The sequence below is a fragment of the Amaranthus tricolor genome, chromosome 4, assembly GCF_026212465.1.
Source record: "Amaranthus tricolor cultivar Red isolate AtriRed21 chromosome 4, ASM2621246v1, whole genome shotgun sequence".
NCBI lineage: Eukaryota > Viridiplantae > Streptophyta > Magnoliopsida > Caryophyllales > Amaranthaceae > Amaranthus > Amaranthus tricolor.
The window spans coordinates 12218137-12238909 of NC_080050.1; the positions used below are offsets into that span (position 1 = coordinate 12218137).

Consider the following 20773-nt stretch of genomic DNA (forward strand, 5'->3'; position numbering starts at 1 on the left):
ATTGACATATATGTGTTTGTGTGTGCATGCGCGTACACGCTGATGACATACCGATCCAATTGACACTCAACTCGAACTTCAATTGGTAACGAACTGGTGCAATACCCAATAAAGCTAATAATCGTTGTTAAATCGACCAGACCTGAGCATGACATGTCCTGACATGCAACTGAAAACTAACCAATTTGAAATCCTATTAAATCAAATGACAATCGTCAAAACTGACCCAATACCCAAATCAACACATCGAAACAAAATCAAAGAAATTATAAGGTGTAGTTTTACTTTACAAATTAATAATTGACAACATTTTCACCACTCTGTCAAAACAAAAAATCATTCATTTTAACTTTATAGGCAATATTAACGATTGTTTCATGGGTATGCAAAATTGCAAACTCCTGTTTTTTATACTCATATCATATTCATAATAATTGTCAACCTTCCTTAGCTTGCAATTACCCAATGCCATCAAAGTTTCATGGTTCTTACAATTTTCTTTTATAAAGTTATATTTTTAATTTTGTAGTAGATTATAACTTTTTTTAAAAAAAAAAAACAATTTAGCTTCTCAATTGATTAAACCTTTGAGTATTTTTCAAACAACAATCATCAGAAAATTATTTCATAAAAATAAAAAAAACCATTTTCATTTGATTCAAAAACTAATACACTTCTTCGTCACTCATCTTAACACTAAACGCACACAGAGAATCAAACCAAATCTCAAGATTGACAATCCACCTTTTCATACTTCTCTTTCCTCCGATCGAAATCTCTCCCTACGAATCGCTTGAAATATAAACCCTAATTCCTAAATTTTCACCTCAACGTTTTTCAGATCTCGATTATTTATCGGGAATGGCTTCTTCGGAAGCTGATTCCCGACTGAAACAAGTATTGGTGCCTTCTTTAGAGAAGATCATCAAAAATGGATCATGGCGGAAGAATTCTAAACTTGTTCATGAGTGCAAATCTCTTCTAGAAAAAATCAACACAAATATTCATTCGCTATCGTCTTCTTCACCTGAATCTTCTTCTACATCGATTGTGATCGGTCCAGTTGTTGATAGTGGAACTCACGAGTATACTCTAGAAGATTCTGAGCTCATTCTCTCTCCTCTCATCAACGCTTCTTCTTCGTCGAACCCGAAGATCGCTGATGCTGGAATTTCGTGTATTCAGAAGCTTATTTCTCATGGATATATCCGAGGTGAGGCCGATTCAACTGGGTCAAACCCTGAGTCGAAGTTGCTTTCACGAGTTATTGACTCGGTTTGTAAGTGTATTGAGTTGCTTCGTAATGATGAGAATATTGAACTCGTTGTGTTGCGAACATTATTGTCTGCCGTTACTTCGACTAGTCTTAGGATTCATGGTGATTGCTTGTTGCAGATTGTTAGGACTTGTTATGATATTTATTTAGGGAGCAGGAATGTTGTGAATCAAACAACAGCTAAAGCCTCGTTGATTCAGATGCTTGTGATTGTTTTTAGGCGAATGGAAGCGGATTCATCGTCCGTTCCTGTTCAGCCAATTGTGGTAGCTGAACTTATGGAGCCGCCAGAGAAGGAGGATTCTGATCCTGGAGTGACTCAGCAAGTTCAAGGGTTTATTACTAGGATAATGCAGGATATTGATGGGGTTTTGAATACTGTGAATGTGGGTGGTGATAAAGGTGGTGCTGGGACTGGTGTTGTGGCACATGATGGAGCGTTTGAGACGAAGATTAATGCTACCGTGGAGGGGACGAATCCAGCTGATTTGTTGGATTCGACGGATAAGGATATGTTGGATGCTAAGTATTGGGAGATTAGTATGTATAAGTCGGCGTTGGAAGGGAGAAAAGGGGAGTTGGCAGATGGGGAGGCGGCTGCTGAAGGCGCTGCAGTTTTGGAGAGAGATGATGATTTGGAGGTTCAGATTGGGAATAAGTTGAGGAGGGATGCATTCTTGGTGTTTCGGGCGTTGTGCAAGTTATCAATGAAGACACCTCCTAAAGAAGCATTGTCGGATCCGCAGTTAATGAGGGGGAAGATTGTTGCTCTTGAGTTGCTCAAGATTTTGTTGGAGAACGCTGGTACCGTTTTTAGGACCAGTGACAGGTAAACCTTTTGTTTTGGTTCCATGTCAAATTTAGTGAGATACTGTTTATTGAAGTTAATGAAAGTTTATTAGATTTTTTAGCATGATCTAGTGGTAAGTTAATAAGTGCAACTGAACTTCATTCTTTGTGATATAAACTCCCCTATAGACTATAGGTAGATGCATATTGAAGTCTATTTTACCTATTGATTAGTTGTTTGACATTTATGAATAAATTATAGCTATCAAATTGCTTTTGAGAGGTCCAATCTTATGCTGTCCTTGCACTACTCTTGTATTTTATCTTGGTTAGCCCCCATAAACTTTAGTGACCGTTTCACCTCTCCCTAGTATTGCCTTTTTAAATGACACATGAGTCTTTGATTGGTTGAAACATGATTCAGCAACTCTAAACATTGATAAAGAAAACATTATGAGAAATTAATTGCTTTTCTATTTAATTGGTGAAAACTCATGTATATAACTCATGAAATGCAAAACAAGACGACATTGTTGCATAGACATCCTTCATTGACGGAAACGCCTTGAGTACTCATAAATGAAGATTAGAAATGAAATTACATAGATTGGAAGACATATGCCGGGTCTTGCCTTCATAGAGGCTAGGGAAATTAAAATCAAATTCCTTTTAATTGTTAACAAGTTATTTAATATAGTTAAATACCCTAATGCCATAATGCTTAATTAGGAGCTTTTGATGTCTGTCATAGTAAGAAGCCAAAGTGTGGTGATTATACCAAGTAATGATATACAAGAACAAAGTTCAATGATACAACCATTTTTGTTGATGTCAGAGAAACTTCATTCTCATGTATGTATCGGATTAGGGATTGGTATTGAATTAGGGATGGCTATTATGAAGCATGTGAATGAATGAGTTCCTTAGGTTCTTAGAAAGGGTAAAGGGATTTTGTCTGCTCTCCACTTACAATTCATTATTGTGAGAAGAGAATAAGACTCATAAGTGACTTGATTCATCTTGTGAAGAAAATTTCACTTTGATTGACATATTCTATGGAATATGATGTAAAACATTGAAGCATAGTGCTCATGTAATATCACTTAAAGTACTTTTGAGATAAGAAAATTCTATGTAAGATTTTAAAATTTTTAAGTATTGAGACAATTTCTTTGAGGTTAAAATCTATATTCGATATAGTTTCTTAATGTCTTCTTAGCTGAAAGAATGTTACCGTTTCATCATTCAAGAAATTTTGAGATGTAACTACGTCGTAGGAATCTTAATTATGGTATAGTTATGTGAAGATTAGACTCTTAATAATGTCGTAAGAAAAGAACACACCATTGAGGTTACACAATTGTGATGAAGGTATGAGTTAGCGGATAACTAGTTATTCTTGGCATAGACTGTTTTGAGTTGAATAAGGAAACTATGATTATATTGAATATTGCCAAAAAAAAAATAGAGTAAGGGATTTTGGGCATTTTAAAGAATTGTCTGTTTGTATTTATAATTTTGATTAATACTTTTTTGAGAAGAAAGAGAACGTGTTAGATACTAAATTTTGGTGAATGTTGTAAGAGTTGACTCGTGTTACAAAATTTTGAATGAGTTAGTTTGAAAAAGAAATTAACACTAATTTGACTATAAGCAAAGAAGATTATTGAGATATTTGCTAATATAGTACCTACTTGCATGCCACTCACAACATGAGATTCTAGTAGTTTCTACCTTTTCGTTAGTGATATACCTACCTCTGCTTTGTAGACCAATTTGGATGCGCTATAATTTTGCTCGACAAATTGATTTGTTCCTACCTTATGAACATGCGTTTTATTGGGCTATTTAATGACCTTTTTTGCCATATGTTTCTCCCCTAACCCATTTTTTGGTCATTGATTCATTGGTAATAACTAAGGATCCTACTATATTGCTCATGCTATGAACATTTCGATAATGCCATTGCTAACATTGCTTTAAGGCTTATGTATAATTTAATAGTATTAAATTAATAATTGATGACAAAATCACGCTCCACTGAATGTGACCAATGCTTTATATTTCCCCTTTTAGTTGCTTATGTAGTTTTTAGGGTTATGGATATGAATTTTCTATCTAAATAAGCATGTGTGTGCCTTTCGATTGCTAGGTTTGGGATGTGGGCCATGGGGTATATGGTGTGAATTGGTTGATGACCACCTTGTCTACTCATCAAATATTTTTGATTGGTTTTTGAACTTTTTAAGTTGGATAAAATGAACTCAATAGTGTTATCTAGGATTTTTTTTTCTACTTTAAGACATGATAGTGTCTTTTTTTGTTAATCACTTTTTTTAATCTAGTTTCTATGATGGTGGTGTTGGAGTTTTCAAAGTTTGAGACCATTAAAGTGTTTTATCAGGATGAAATTTGTGTTGGAATATTTTCTTGGTTGGTGATGGTGCAAGAAGATTGTTTCTTTTTTGATATGGCTATGTGGAAGTCACATGCTGGTTTTTTTTTGTCACAATTTAGATGAGCTTCGGAATTTATAGTTGATGACTCAATTTTATAGAAGTTGTTGCCTCTTCGTCGTCGTTGTATTGTTCTAGGCGTCAAATAGTTCAACATTGAACTTTGGTCATTTGTTGATAAAAATTGCTCGACATTTTTATCAAAAAGAATATAATGTAAAAAAGTAGCTCTTAAAATAAATCTAATTGTACAAATCTAATATTTGTATCAACTTTGTTAAAGAGATGTTTGTAATTATAGTAAAATCTCAAACAATGTTTGTCTTATTTTTTATACGACTAGGATTGTATGCAAGTGACTTTTTAGACATGTTACTTCAAAGAGATATTCTTTGAAAGCTATTGTAAAAGTGTTGCTCGGGATGGCATGGGGAGTTTTTCCATAGGACAACTGTTGAAACTTGAGCTTATTTATTACTAGTATGTTCAGATTTTTATCCATTAGTTGAGCTAAGTGATGAAAAGAGCTACCAACTTGAATCCACAACATGAGTTTAGAATTGATTTTGAGATGGATAGAATATTCTTTGCAGGTTGCTTTGACGGTTTATTGGTCTACGTTGATTTTAAGAGTTGTCATTTTTTAAATGTTTGTAAGATGCTTCTAAATTGGGCTTATCATAGTATGTTGGAGCCAAGTTCTTTATTTTGAGAATTTTGATTTTACTGGTTAAAGCATGTGTGCTATGCCAATTGAGTTTTTTGTAACCACAATGTGACGCTTGTAGATCAATTATATAAAGAGTCTTCTAGAGTCTTGGTTCAAGGGAAGTTAGTGCACATTGTCAATCCAAAATTCTAAAACATGTAGAAAGAAGATTTTCCTTTCTTCAAGGACAATCCTAATCCTAAATTATCAAAATTGAAAAAAAGAACTAATACTAATCGCTCAATATCCATTACATTTGTGTGATTGTGGTGACTCATTTTGGATATAAATCAAACTGTGTAAGGATTGATCAAGTTTCATAATGCAAAAATGCGATAACGATATGATGATGCGATAAAAGAAGTGATGTGGTTATCCTAATGCTAAATCTGGGCCGTATGCATGATATTCTTTGAAATGGCCCAAAAAGCAATTTCTTACACCTTCACAATTTAGAAATTCTTTACAATGCGGCCAATGCAATGAGATGCGACTTTGTTTTTGCACTATGTTGGGTTTGTTGAAAATGTGCTCTTCTCTACCAATTCAAGAAAGTACCTGAGATTGTTCTACTTTTTAAAACTTTTCAATTGATGTGATTGAAAAATTAAGGATTCAAAGAGTTGAAAAGAGGTATATATACTATGAGCAACAATTGGGAAATGTTTGTTAAATGTCATAGATCCATTTGCATGTTGATAGGATTGAGAGGGTGTTTTGTGAAGATTACATTGTGATTTGTTTTGTCATATTGCGGAACATTTGGTTGGTGTGTTGGTTCACTTTGTGAGATGTGTAAAATTGGTATCATATATCGAAATATTCAATAAAAATATCTACACAACAAATTGAATATCTTTTAATAATTTTCGAATGTAGATTGATAACTATTCAATGTACCATATAAATATGATTTGTTTTCGTTTTTTTTTTGAGGTATAATGGGTTGCTTGTAGTGTGTTACGTCCTTTTGATAGAAAATCTTTATACATTAGTGTTTTCTCTTTAGATGATAAGGAACTATGCAAAGACACAAGTTTGTTAAGGTTTACGTATTAGTAGCAATTTGGTCTAAGAGGAAATTTATATTTTATCTTTAGAAGAAGTATACAAAGAACAATATTTTTGTTTTACTATGTGATGGTTACATAGGAGGGGGTTGTAGGTGGTCAATGTAACAATTGGAAAAGTAGACTCTGTTGAACATTCTCTTACCAAGTGTTCCCAATACTAGATTGTTCTTGTCAATTTTTTAATTTGAATTTATCCTTATGGATCCATCCTTCGTCCCTTATTTTGATTGGGGCAAATATTTAGAATTTTTTGGTTTTGGATTATAATGGACTATAGTAAAATGACTAATTAGATCATGTGCACTTCATATTTATGTGAGTAGATGATGTTTACTACTTGTGGTTAATCGGAACTAACTAGGGTAAAGTTGTGTACATCCGATCTCTCAAACTCCACCCTAGGTGGGAACCACTTAATGCATTGGGGCAGTGAATTTATTTTCTAGTCACCTTTATAAATATTTTTTATGATAATTGTTATCTATTTACCTTGTTCTTTTTTACAAATTGTGCTTTGTTTGTCATTTAATACATGCTCAACACCCCCCCCCCCCCCCCCCCCCAACTAAAAATCTGGCATGGAAACTACTAGTATCAATTTACCACTCTTCCACAAAATTTGTTATCGACTTTACTGATTCTGTAGAAATGTGCAAACTCTATGGATAATACATCACCTAAGAACTGTTAGGCTGTTGGCTGGGCTGGGCTCTTGACTTCTTGTGGGTTGAGTAGTTATTATTTTCAGTTCTTTCTTTTAAGTTGACAACTATACAATCATTGGAACTTATGAGCTGTGGTCCGTCCTTCAAAGACTATGTTTATGTGGCTTAGGTTAGGTTTATAATAATGTGATCTTGCCTGTCTTAATGTTGTTTACATCTCTTTTATATTTTGAGGCTTGGTTTCTTCCCTATACATTATTTACTTAATTACTTTGTTTCTGTTTTTTTTTTTGTCTTTTGTGTTGAAGCAGATTCTTGGGAGCTATCAAGCAATATCTGTGTTTATCACTGCTTAAGAACAGCGCTTCTACTCTCATGATTGTTTTCCAGCTTTCTTGCTCCATCTTTATGAGTTTAGTAGCCAGATTTAGAGCGGGGCTGAAGGCTGAAATTGGGGTGTTTTTCCCTATGATAGTTCTTAGAGTTTTGGAAAATGTGGCTCAACCTAATTTTCAGCAGAAGATGATTGTTCTACGATTTCTAGAGAAACTCTGTGATGATTCTCAAATCTTGGTAGACATATTCATCAACTATGATTGTGATGTCAATTCATCAAATATTTTTGAGAGGTGTGTTTTTTCGGCTGGTGCTTTTTGTATACTCATACAGTACAATTTTTTGGATGTCTGCTTCCCTTTGAGATTAATACCAACCTGTTTGATGGTTCAAACTTGATCATCAAAGATATTAACTTATTACAGTTAACTGAGTTGCGTTAGTTTACTTTGCCTTGCCTGATTGTTGCAGAATGGTCAATGGCCTTCTTAAAACTGCTCAAGGCGTCCCTCCTGGTGCAACCACTACATTGCTGCCACCACAAGAAGTTACTCTGAAAGTTGATGCAATGACATGCTTGGTTGCTGTCTTGAAATCAATGGGAGATTGGATGAATAGGCAACTGCGGATCCCAGATACTCATTCATTAAAAAAATATGAACCTGCAGACAACAGTCCTGAAACTGGTAGTCCTCATTTAGTAAATGGTCATGGGGACGAGCCTATAGATGGATCTGATAGTCATTCCGAATCTTCAACTGATGTTTCTGATGTGCAAACAATTGAGCAACGCCGAGCATATAAACTCGAACTTCAGGTACTTTGGGAAGATATTTTACTATTTATCTGGATGGAAGGATTTGGGGAAGGGAGGAGGGGGAGGACAAGAACCAAGTGCATTTTCTATGTTCTCCATTGTGGCATGGGGCATACTCTTTCAAGGTTTAACTTAAATGTTTTTGGCTCCACTTATCTTGCAGGGAGCCCTTCTCTTTCGAGGAGTTGGGATAACATGGAAGAGTTTTTAGAATAATCAGGAATATTTATGTCTTTTAATTTGTTGTTAAATTATTCAGACTTCTAATGTATTACCGATGACCTTCAAAAATATGAAAATCCTGAAACTTAACTGATCAGGATCAAGCCCACATTTTTATGAAGAATGCAAGTTTTCTTTCATACCATTATCTTATATTCGTCCTATTAATTGAATACAGAAATCTTTTAAACTACAAAAATATTCAAATCATTTAGTTTCATGTTGTCTCTTTCCTTCTAGTTGTGAACTCAAATCTTTCCTCAATTTCTGCTCTGATTAGCTTCCTCTCTTTCGCTATAATTAAGTGTGTTTAATTTAGCCAACTTTTCATTGTTATCATTTTGTTTTCTGTGCTAATGTATAACCTATGGCAGGAAGGTATATCTCTTTTCAATAGGAAGCCGAAAAAGGGAATTGAGTTTCTTATCAGTGCTAATAAGGTGGGTAGTTCACCAGAGGAAATTGCTACGTTTCTGAAAAATGCTTCTGATCTGAACAAAACTTTAATTGGTGATTATCTTGGGGAAAGAGAAGATATGTCATTGAAAGTGATGCATGCATACATAGATTCATTTGATTTTCAAGGTATGGAGCTAGATGAAGCTATAAGGATATTTTTGCAAGGCTTCAGGTTGCCTGGTGAGGCCCAGAAGATTGACCGGATCATGGAGAAGTTTGCTGAACGTTACTGGAAATGTAATCCAAAGGCTTTCTCTAGTGCAGACACAGCTTATGTCCTTGCTTATTCTGTTATAATGTTGAACACTGATGCCCACAATCCTATGGTCAAGAATAAGGTATATCATGTAGATTCTTTTCCTTTTCGGAACTCCTCTCATTTTCCAATACGTCTTCCACTTAGTCCTCTTATTATGGTTCAACTTTTGCAGATGTCTGCTGAAGATTTCATTAGGAACAATCGTGGTATAGATGATGGAAAAGATCTTTCTGAGGAGTTTATGAGATCTTTGTATGAACGAATAACCAAAAATGAGATTAAGCTGAAGGATGATGATCTAGCTTCTTTGCAAAAGCAGTCTATAAATTCCAACAGAATCTTAGGCTTGGATAATATCCTGAATATAGTGATCCGTAAGCGAGATGAAAACTACATGGAAACTAGTGATGACCTAATAAGGCATATGCAAGAACAATTTAAAGAAAAAGCCCGGAAGTCCGAGTAAGAGTCTTTTTCTTGCTATATATTTGCTGTTTTCTCTGAAATATCACGGAAGCTTGAGATAGATAGGTTGATAGTCATTTATCATTGCCTCTGGTTGTAATTTTTCTTGTTCATTTTGGCCCTTGATCCTGAGATTTGATCTAACTCTTATGTTGGTGGCTTGAGATACTTTGATTATTGACTGTTGTTTGCACTCCCTTGTAACCTTCATTTCTCCCCGTTTCCTATTATTTTCATACTCTTAATGCTTCATCTTCACTGTTATAATAATCACCTTCACAAAAAGATCATCCATAACTATTATAATTTCTATTGTTTTGCACCCATATTTTTTTTTCTGATTTTTAGGGACAGGCTGAATAGAGTATTGCTATCTGCCTATCCCTCACATTGATCTGCTATAGTTTATGTAACTGGATTAATAGGTTGGGATTAAGGCTATTGATTGGTTTTGGATGGTAGTGTTTTTTGATTGAAGGGGAGTGGGGGTTGGGACGAGACTAATACCAATGGGAAAGAAGAATATGATGGTCATCACTGGAGGTTGGTTTTGGATGGTTGTGTTTTATTGTAGGTGTGTGTGGTGGTGCGGGGCTTGGGGTGGGGAGGATCGGTGGGAAGAGGGAAGGGTGAAAGCAAAGTTCGGGACTTTTATAGCAGATATCTTTTTTTGTTACAGGCGCTCTCTTGAGAGACCGTCTTTTGTCAAGACGGTCCTCAAAAGCCCAGCCAAAATCTAATTTATGTTAGTTTAAAAACAAAAAACTGACGCGCGCATGTGAAGTGGAATGTGAAAAGTCACATAATATATTTGGGGTTATAACAACATTTATTTGGGGTTATAACATAATATATTTGGTGTTATACCAGCATATATTTGGGGATTATAACATAATTTATTTAGGGTTATAACATTAATATATTTGAAAGTTATAACAATATATATATTTAAGGTTATAGCATAATATATATGGGGTTATAACAACATATATTTATGTTTATAACATGATATATTTGGGGTTATAACATAATATATTTAGAGTTATAACAATATATATTTGAGGTTATAATATAATATATATGGGGTTATCACATTATATATTTGGGGTTATAACGTAATATATTTGGTGTTATAAAAATACTATACCCTCAAATACAAACCATTATATACCCAACTACATAATTTTAAAACCCTAAATACATAATACTATAACCCAAAACACAGACTATTAAATATCCAAATATATGTTATAATTCCAAACGCAAACCATTATCCATACACTATATAATGTTATAACCCTAAAAACAGATCATTATATTCCCAAATATATAATACTATAACCCTAAGCACATAATGTTATAACCACAAATATATGTTGTTAAAACCCCATATATATTATGTTATAATCTAAAATATATATATATATATATATATATATATATATATATATATATATATATATATATATATATATATATAGTTATAACTTCAAATGTATTATGTTATAACTCCAAATAAATTATGTTATAAACCCCAAATATATGCTGGTATAACACCAAATATATTATGTTATAATCCCAAACAAATGTTGTTATAACCCCAACTATATTATGTGACTTTTCACATTTCACTTCACACATGCGCGTCAGTTTTTTTGTTTAAATTAACACAAATTAGATTTGGGCTGGGCTTTTGAGAGCTGTCTTTACAAAAGACGGTCTCAAGTAAGAATTTGTGTCTTTGTTGTCACAACTTTACAAGAGTGAGGTTAAATCCGATCCTTTCTTGATTTGTTATGCGCGAGGATTGGAGCAATGTAAAGTCATTGATATTGTTAAACTGGGAATTACAAAGAACATTTTGCCGTGAGGTTGGCCATCCAAGTTAGTGAGGTTTTACAAGTTGGAGTTAACTCTGGTAGTATTGCAAGTATGCTGGTTACTGGTTAGATTAGAAATAGGCATCATAAATGTGCTTTATGGATAAATTTCCCATTTGTTTGATCACAAATTCACAATAGGTGGTATGCATTTGTTAATCTAATCACGGGCCAGTGTTGAAGTAGAGTATATTTTTTTAATATTAAATTCACAAGAAAAGTTTATCTTGACCCTTTATACTAAATTGCAAAAGGAGAAGATTTCTCAGATCAAAAACAAAAAGTTTCTCTTCCTCTTTCTATAGTTTTTTGAGTCACAAACTCAGAATGGCCATACTTGATAGTGACTAGCAGTTTGCTGCTCATTTTTTCTTGTTTCGGTAGTTGATATATGGTTTTTAGTTTTGATTGTCGATGTTCTTTTTTTTTTTTTTTTTTTTTTTTTTTTTTTTTCTGTCTGGGCCGTGCTTTATCATCCCTACCCTAACACATTTGAATCCCTTTGGTCTTCTCATTTCTTAAAGCTGTTTCGGTACCTGAAACTCTGTTTATTAAATTTGAAATTCATTTTCTGTTATAATTGTTTTGTATTCTTTTTAGTTACTTACATTATCTAGCCATTTGTAGGTCAGCTTATTATGCTGCAACAGATGTCGTAATCCTCAGATTCATGATAGAGGTTTGTTGGGCTCCTATGCTGGCAGCTTTCAGTGTACCACTTGATCAAAGTGACGATGAATTAATCATCTCGTTGTGCCTTGATGGTTTCCGTTATGCTATCCATGTTACTTCAGTGATGTCTATGAAGACTCACAGAGATGCTTTTGTGACGTCACTTGCTAAGTTTACCTCACTCCACTCACCTGCGGATATCAAACAAAAAAACATATATGCTATTAAGGTTTGCACTTCCTTAGATTCTCGTGTTATCTTTTTCAGTTATTACGTGTGAATTTATTGGGCAATATAGCTGTAGATTACGGTGGATCAAATGTAACGTTTCATAAAGGTTATGAAATAATATCTGTTATTATGTAGTAGCTACAATTGCATTTTCTTGTAAGCATCATTGCTGCAATGGGAACAAGACTCTTATTATAATCTCCATCTGGGGATTGCACGGGGGGTTTTGCTACAGTTTTATATGTTCTCTGCATTGGCCTACACTAGATAATTTTTAGAACATAGAAAAGAAAATTGAACATTTTATCCTTAAAATTTTTCAATGTTCTTTTATAAGAGATGCGCCTTCTTGAGTATGGACTATCATCATTCAACTGTTCTTCATTTAATTGTTGTTTTCTGGCCTACAATGCTAATCTTCCTCATAATTTCTGATGCCATCCAAATTCAGGATGGATTTATTTGTTGGTTAAACATATTTTTATGCAAGAATTTAAGTTTGGGTGAACGAATACTTCTTCAGAACTGTTTTGTGCAACTGATTATCTAAAATTTTAGATTAATGGATGTTTGCCTTGACCAATTTCAATGCTTCTCAGTCACCCTTTTGTGGTCAAACGCATTTTGTCTGACCTTTTCTTTTTTCTTTTCTATTGAGGAGAATTTGTAATCATCTGTTTATAGACAGTGTTATATGGTTTTATCCTTTTTCTACAGGCAATAGTTACAATAGCAGATGAAGATGGCAATTACTTGCAAGAAGCCTGGGAGCATATCTTGACATGTGTTTCCCGTTTTGAGCATTTGCACCTACTAGGTGAAGGTGCTCCTCCTGATGCTGCCTTCTTTGCAGCTCCTCAAAGTGATCAAGAGAAGTCAAAGCAGATCAAGTCTAATATTCTTCCTCTATTAAAGAAAAAAAATGCTGGAAAAATTCTATATGCTGCTGCTGCTGTGAGAAGAGGCTCTTATGATAGTGCTAGCATTGGGGGAAATACTTCTGTTACGTCAGAACAGATGAATAGTTTAGTCTCTAATTTGAACATGCTTGAACAAGTTGGAAGTAGTGAAATGAATCGGATATTTACTCGAAGTCAAAAGCTAAACAGTGAGGGAATAATTGATTTTGTTAAGGCCCTGTGCAAGGTCTCGATGGATGAATTACAATCTGCCTCTGATCCACGGGTCTTTAGCCTGACCAAGATTGTTGAGATTGCGTAAGTAAATCAATCATGTGGACACATAACTATGATTTATTTTATCTTTTGGTGTTTCATTATCTTTTATGTTCTCATTATCATAAACAGGCACTACAACATGAACCGCATTAGGCTTGTATGGTCAAGCATCTGGAATGTGCTTTCGGACTTCTTTGTAACTATTGGATGTTCTGAGAACCTTTCAATTGCGATTTTTGCAATGGATTCCTTGCGTCAATTGTCAATGAAGTTTCTGGAACGGGAAGAGTTGGCTAATTATAATTTCCAGAACGAGTTTATGAAACCATTTGTTATTGTGATGCGAAGGAGTAGTGCCGTTGAGATTAGGGAATTGATAATCAGATGTGTCTCTCAGATGGTGTTATCTCGAGTAAACAATGTTAAGTCTGGATGGAAGAGCATGTTCATGGTATTTGCTTCATCTACTATCTATTTGCTCATAATATGTTCATTTGTTGTTCTTGTGATGATAACCACTGGCGTTAAGTTTTTTTAGACCATCACTAATAGTAAACTTGTATATGCGCATAATTATTGTACACGGAGAAGTATAAAGATGATTCATATCATTGTTTGAAAGGAAGGGCAAATTTATATGGAGTTGGATAATTTTGGGCTGCATGCCTAACTAGGTTTTGTTTAATTCCTCGTGTTGGACATATTTAGTGATTCGTGCGGATGGGCTGGTTGCTGAACTGAAAGAGATGGGTTAAGAGTGTTCTCTACTTGTTTCCCTGAATTGCTGCTCAACGTGTCTGTTAACAATTTTGACTTATATTGATTTAAACAACCTCTTTAATGAATAGAGTTGAACATTGGTTGTTGACTCTTCTTTGTATAAATTTAAATCACTTTGAGTGAACAAGTTTATGGGACTGGCAATTGTCCTAAATTTGAGTACATAGTTACTGCATCTTATCTTCAGTTGCTTGGCTTTCCATTTTCCGCCCTTCCATATTTTCTTCGGACTTGACTTGAATGTCTTCATGGTGCGAATGTTGGGTACTTTTTTTATAAATTAATCTTTGATTCATTAGCATGCTTGTCTCCTGATAGTTATCTTGTCTCTTTCGTTGCTTATTGTCTTAATTTTCATAGGGCTTTTTGAATGAGTTGTCTGTTGCTGTTGATGTGAAATCAACTTTTTGGTAAAAGGGACACTTAGGATATTTTGCTTCTCAACTTATATACCTTCTTCCCAGTTCCTTACCACGATGTCCAGTATGCTTCTTGTGTGTAATATATATATATATATATATATATATATAAGAAAAGGATCACGTGAAAACCGGTTAAAGTGGTGAAAACTGAAAACATGGGTATATATTCAGCTTTGGGTTACATATATTTTTGGCATTTTGGTAAATAACTTCAACTTTCAAATTGGGAGTACATAAGCAGTCTGATGGGTACATATTTTCAGTGGCAGTTTCGTAAATATCTTAAAAACTATGAACTCAAAAAACATGCATGTTGAATAACTGTGACTTGAGTGCATAAATAAAGTCTATGCATTGATGTTTGCTTAGGGATGTGGAATCTTATGGGTGAGTTAAGTGTGACATAAAGTGTGGTGCTTAAGTGTGCCTTAATGGAATGCATTAAGATGTGAATTATGATGGGTATTAAAGTGGTATTAAAGTGGTTTTTAAGAATGGGAATCAATGCATGAAGATTTGAAGGCATCGAAGTATGTCTTAAACATGTGGCTTAATGGTGATAGTAAGTGTATAATTAATGTACTTAAAGGAGAAGCTTAAAAGTCCAAGAATCTGGCTCTGCATGAGGTGCTCGTAGAAGGCCTAGGATGCTGTTTTTTGATTGTTTATATGCTCATTTGTAATCATCAAACACAAACACCTAGCCTAAACATATAGCCTTAATCTCTCTTACTCTCAATTGTAATCCTTCATTGTAAGAGGTGTTGACACTCCATTGTTATAGTATAAAAAAGATATTACACACCTTTGAGGATGTAGCCAACATTGGGTGAACGTCGTAAATACTTGTGTCATTTTTGCATTGTTTATTTCATTCAAACATTGCCATTTTCACTAAAAGTATAGTTTGTTCATCAAGGTACTTCATACCTTCGATCGTGGTGATATTAGATTTTGAGAATTGTTTCTTAGACTCTAATCGAGCTCTCATTTCAACGCACACTCTCTTATGTCGAATATGTACCCCATTTAATGTGATATGTACCCCTTTTGTCTGTTTTCACAGTTTTCACCAACTTAGTTGTTTTTACTTGATCTTGCTCATATATATATATATATATATATATATATATATATATATATATTGTGACTGTTTTCTGTTGGGTTATTTAGACTTGAAAAAATAGTGGCGTTCAAAATAATAGTGGCGTTATTCTCATTTGAATGTGTGTAGGTCTTCACAACAGCTGCTTATGATGATCACAAAAACATTGTTCTCTTGGCCTTTGAGATAATGGAAAAGATTGTTCGAGACTACTTTCCGTATATCACTGAGACAGAGACTACTACTTTTACAGATTGTGTGAATTGCCTTGTTGCATTTACTAATAGCAGATTCAACAAGGACATTAGTCTAAGTGCCATTGGCTTCCTGCGCTACTGTGCTGAGAAGCTTGCTCAAGGGGATCTGGGCTCTTCAGGCAAAAACAAGGATAAGGAAACTCCAGGAAATGTATCTCCATCTGTATCGCAATCAGCGATGGAAGGAAAGCTGGAAAATGGAGAATTGAGCGAGAAGGTCGACAACCTATATTTCTGGTTCCCGTTGTTAGCTGGTAAGATAAATGCTTAAAGTTTTCATGTACCTTTTTTTCTAGTGCGTCTATTTCGACTTAATTTTGTGTAGTCTACTGAACATTGTAAATTTCCAATATTCAATCATGTAGCGTAATGGTTCAGATAAATGTGTGGTAGCATAGTTATACTGTGAACAACCTTGAATCGTTAGTGACCAACAATTTTTGCTGATGTCATTTGATGAAACACACTGCATTTAGTGATTATGGATGATAGCTTGTTTGTGGGAAGTTTACTATTGTCATTTTCATTCCATTTGCAGGGTTGTCAGAATTAAGTTTTGATCCAAGACCAGAAATTAGAAAAAGTGCACTTCAGATTTTGTTTGACACTCTGCGGAACCATGGACAACACTTTTCACTGCCCTTGTGGGAGCGAGTTTTTGAATCGGTATTGTTTCGTATATTTGATTATGTACGCCACGCAGTTGACCCATCCACAGAGAATGCATTTGGTGATGGGGAGATTGTTGATTTCGATCAAGATTCATGGCTGTATGAGACTTGTACGTTATCTCTTGAGCTAATTGTGGATCTTTTTGTTAAGTTCTACTCTACTGTCCATCCCCTTTTGAAAAATGTTCTGGCGCTGTTGGTGAGTTTCATTAAACGTCCTCACCAGAGCCTTGCTGGGATTGGTATTGCTGCGTTTGTTCGGTTGGTCAGCAATTCTGGTGAACTCTTCTCGGAAGAGAAATGGCTTGAAGTGGTATCTTCATTGAAAGAAGCAGCCATTTCAACCCTTCCTGATTTTTCTTTTATCTTCACGGGGGCTAATTTAGTTGGGAGTGTTGAAGAATCAGTTGTCGGACAAGATCCTGAAGAGTCTTCTGGAATTGGTACACTTGATCATGATTCAGAGAGCTTAAGAACACAGCATTTTTATGGTTCTATATCTGATGTAAAATGCCGTTGTGCTGTTCAGCTCTTGTTGATTCAGGTATGTTTAATTGAATGCCATGTTGCACTTTCTCTATCAAATTACCCCCTTTATTTTTTTGTGTATTTGAATTTAATAATGCTACAAGACTATATTAGCAAAACAAGTAACTGCCAAAGGATTAATTCCAACAATATGGAGTTGGCATTAAAACAAGTACAAAGACCATAAACTACAAAGAGGTCAAATATCTTAATCGGTTTTCTATGTTGAGTTCTGTGTTGCAGAGAAATTGAAATGGGAAACAAATACGCATAACTTCCTTCCGAAATTGAAATTTTTAGATTCTGAAACAATTTGTCAACAATTTTACATTTTAACTGGAAATATGTACTCCTATCAATGTTCGTTTATCAAGTAAGGGCATTTTTTTCACTTTCAAATAGATTCATGGGTGTTAATACCCCCAGATTCAAAACTCTGTCGCATCAGATTATTCCCTTTTTTATCATCATACAAGACTTTTGAATTTCACACTTTATCTTAGACGCATTTCATGATTTGTTGTGAAAAAGTTTTGGGTCCACTAGGTTCTTACTCAAGGTTTGAAAATCAAGGACTCATTATAAGATTTCATCTAATGCTTTTCCCTTTATCCCAAAGTCATATCCTAAAAGTCAACTTAAGACCTTAGGTATGACTAGGGATAAACACACCGTAATATACTTTTTTTTTTTTGTCCTAATTGGCTCAATCTAATGTAAAAAACTGATTATAGGAAGATTTCCCTTTAATTTTTTCAAGCTTTTGAGTTTTGTAGATCTCAAAATGCAATGCTTTTGTCAGATTTGGTCCTAGTTTAGTTCAAGATCACTAATTGCTTTTCAGCTGAGTAGCGCGCTGCCCTGAAATGCAGTTCTTAGATGCTACGACAATAGGAATGTTTCATTACCTCAATGACATTAAGTGGTTCCCTTGGTGGGGTTTGGGAGGATTTGACGTACAAAATCTGAACTTGAGTTTGGGAGGGTTTGATGTACAAAATTTGAACTTGGGTTTGGGAGGGTTTGACGTACAAATCTGAACTTGGTTACAAGGAGGTCGTCTCAAATTGACTCCTGGTTCAACAACTTCACATAAATAGAAACTTTTTTTGTGTTCTGCATGACCTTCATCTTTTACCCTAGTTTCTTTTCATTCCTATTCACAGCACCTGCAAATTCACATGAGTAATTTGTAAATGCAATATTTATATGATTAAATAGAGTAAAGAGCATATATGAAGGATGCTTGGTGGTTTTAATTTGATTAATTTTTATAAAAAAATTAGCAAAAATTTGGTACCATGTGACCGCTTTAGATTTTTTTTATTTTAGCCAATTAGAACCCCAATTGATGAATACTGCAAATTTGTAAGAACTTGTGTTTTCTTGTTGAAATTTGCAGGCTGCAATGGAGATATACATGTTATATAGGCCTCGGATTTCAGCAAAAAATGTTTATGTTCTGTTTGATGCTTTGCGTGCCGTGGCATCACATGCACATAAGATAAACTGTGATGCAAATCTATGTTCGAAACTACAAGAGATTGGATCCATCACACAAATGCAAGACCCTCCACTTCTACGCCTCGAAAACGAGTCTTATCAGACGTGTCTCACGCTATTACAAAACCTTATCCTCGATCGACCTTCGGACTTCAATGAGGAGGAAATAGAATCCTATCTTGTTGATCTATGTCGGGAAGTTCTTCAATTCTACATTGAAGCTTCATCGGGAAATACGATCGAGCCATCTGCTGATAGTGGAGCCCACTGGAAGGTACCCTTGGGCTCACGGAGGCGTAGAGAGTTGGCCGGACGTGCACCCCTTATTGTAGCTACACTTCAAGCTATATGTAAGTTGGAAGACGCTTCATTTGAGAGGCATCTGGTAAGGTTCTTCCCTCTGCTTTCTACTTTGATTAGTTGTGAACATGGGTCTAAAGATGTCCAGGTAGCTTTGAGTGAAATGCTTAATGTATCAGTCGGTCCTGTGCTGCTGCGATCCTGTTGATCGTATCTAGATTTCATTCTATTTTGTCAAGTAATATTATAGCTCGATCCTCTAGTATTTTATTTATTATCTATGATTGATATCCCGTTGGTTCCCATACCTTCTGTGATGTTTTGTTTACTAAGGAATTAGATGGCTTCAGGCATTATAGATACATCCGGATATTTGCTGTATCTTTCTGTTATTATTCTTTGCAGCGTTTGTGTAAAAACTCTGGATACTAATTGAGCAATCAAAGGTTTTGTTATGGTGAATGCTCAATATTATTGTTCAATTTTTTAAATTATCATTTTATTATTTTCTTTTTCCTCGTCACATGGAAAACATGGTCAAAAAGTTGAGTATTCTTTTCATTTCATATTAATCGTTGCCTTTTCTTTCGAGTTCGAATTTGCTTAAGATTGGTATTAGCTTGTTGGTCATACGAATAATTGTTTTTTATAAGCTAATCCAAATACAAAATATATGAAATGGAGAGTATGAAATATGGCGAATTTTTACAATCATGTTTGATCCTTGGCTAGCCGGCCTTGCATACTTGCTACCAAAGTTAGAAGAGAAGGATAATTGAAAAGTTTAGTAGTTCCTTCATTTGTTAAAGTTGTTTTTATTTTCCATTTTAGTTTAATTTATTAGAACAATTGCGTCTAAAAGACTAGCCTTTAACTCGTCTGCAAATAAAGGGTTAGTCTTTAATTTATTTTACAAAAGATTAATCTTTACATCCTATTTGCAAAAAAAAAGCTTTCAGATAAGTGGCAACTATAATAACCAGTTTCTCTTCAATTAACTTCTTTCACTCTACTTTATTTCGTCTTTCTCTTTCCTTGTCTTTCTTTTTCTCTCTTTACCTTTCTTAGAGTTTATAGATGGTTAGGGATAGCGATGGCAACGGGTCGGATCTGGATCGGGTCCAGATGGACTCGGATCCGGATCCGTTTTTAAGAACAGGATCCAGATCCGGACTCGGATCTGCGGGTCCAGTTTTGAAGGACCAAGATCCGGATCTGCGGATACTGCGGATCCAGTACCGGATTCGGGTCCAGTTTTTATTTTTATTATTATTTTTTTAAATATGTTTAGATTGCAATACAGCGATATTTATAGACTAATGTTAACAATATATATAATTTCACAATGAATCACCATAAAAAACATTATACAACTTATATTAAGTGTATTCAAAAAAGTCAATTTCAAAGTCAATGTTGTACAAATAAAATTATTATATAAAAAATTCAGTACATTCAAATGATACCAAAAAAAAAGTATTAAGCCATCTCTAAATTAGTCTTCTCGGAATAGTCCAACGCCTTCAATGAAAATTCAAAGACAACGTCGTGGCCTTTTCCCTATTCTCTTATTTGTTTATGCTGTCAATAGATATGGTTTTCATTTATTTAATAGTTATAGTATGTGATTTCTTATTTTGTTAATTATAGACAAAATTAAATAATTAAAATTAAAATTTAGGCTAATATTGAAAAACAAAAGGTTTTGGGCCAAAATGAT

General features: G+C 34.5%; 1 protein-coding gene across 1 annotated transcript; it reads left to right on the forward strand.

Annotated features, from left to right (window-relative positions):
* Nucleotides 1–572: 572 nt before the first annotated feature.
* Nucleotides 573–19522, forward strand: LOC130809944 (brefeldin A-inhibited guanine nucleotide-exchange protein 2). Its single transcript, XM_057675819.1, has 11 exons — nt 573–2105; nt 7280–7597; nt 7776–8121; nt 8718–9140; nt 9234–9523; nt 12034–12307; nt 13027–13526; nt 13617–13938; nt 15924–16305; nt 16590–17266; nt 18653–19522. Exons 1-11 carry the CDS (start codon nt 862–864, stop codon nt 19259–19261), a joined length of 5385 nt encoding a protein of 1794 aa, XP_057531802.1. The 5' UTR covers nt 573–861; the 3' UTR covers nt 19262–19522.
* The last annotated feature ends 1251 nt before the right edge of the window (nt 19523–20773 follow it).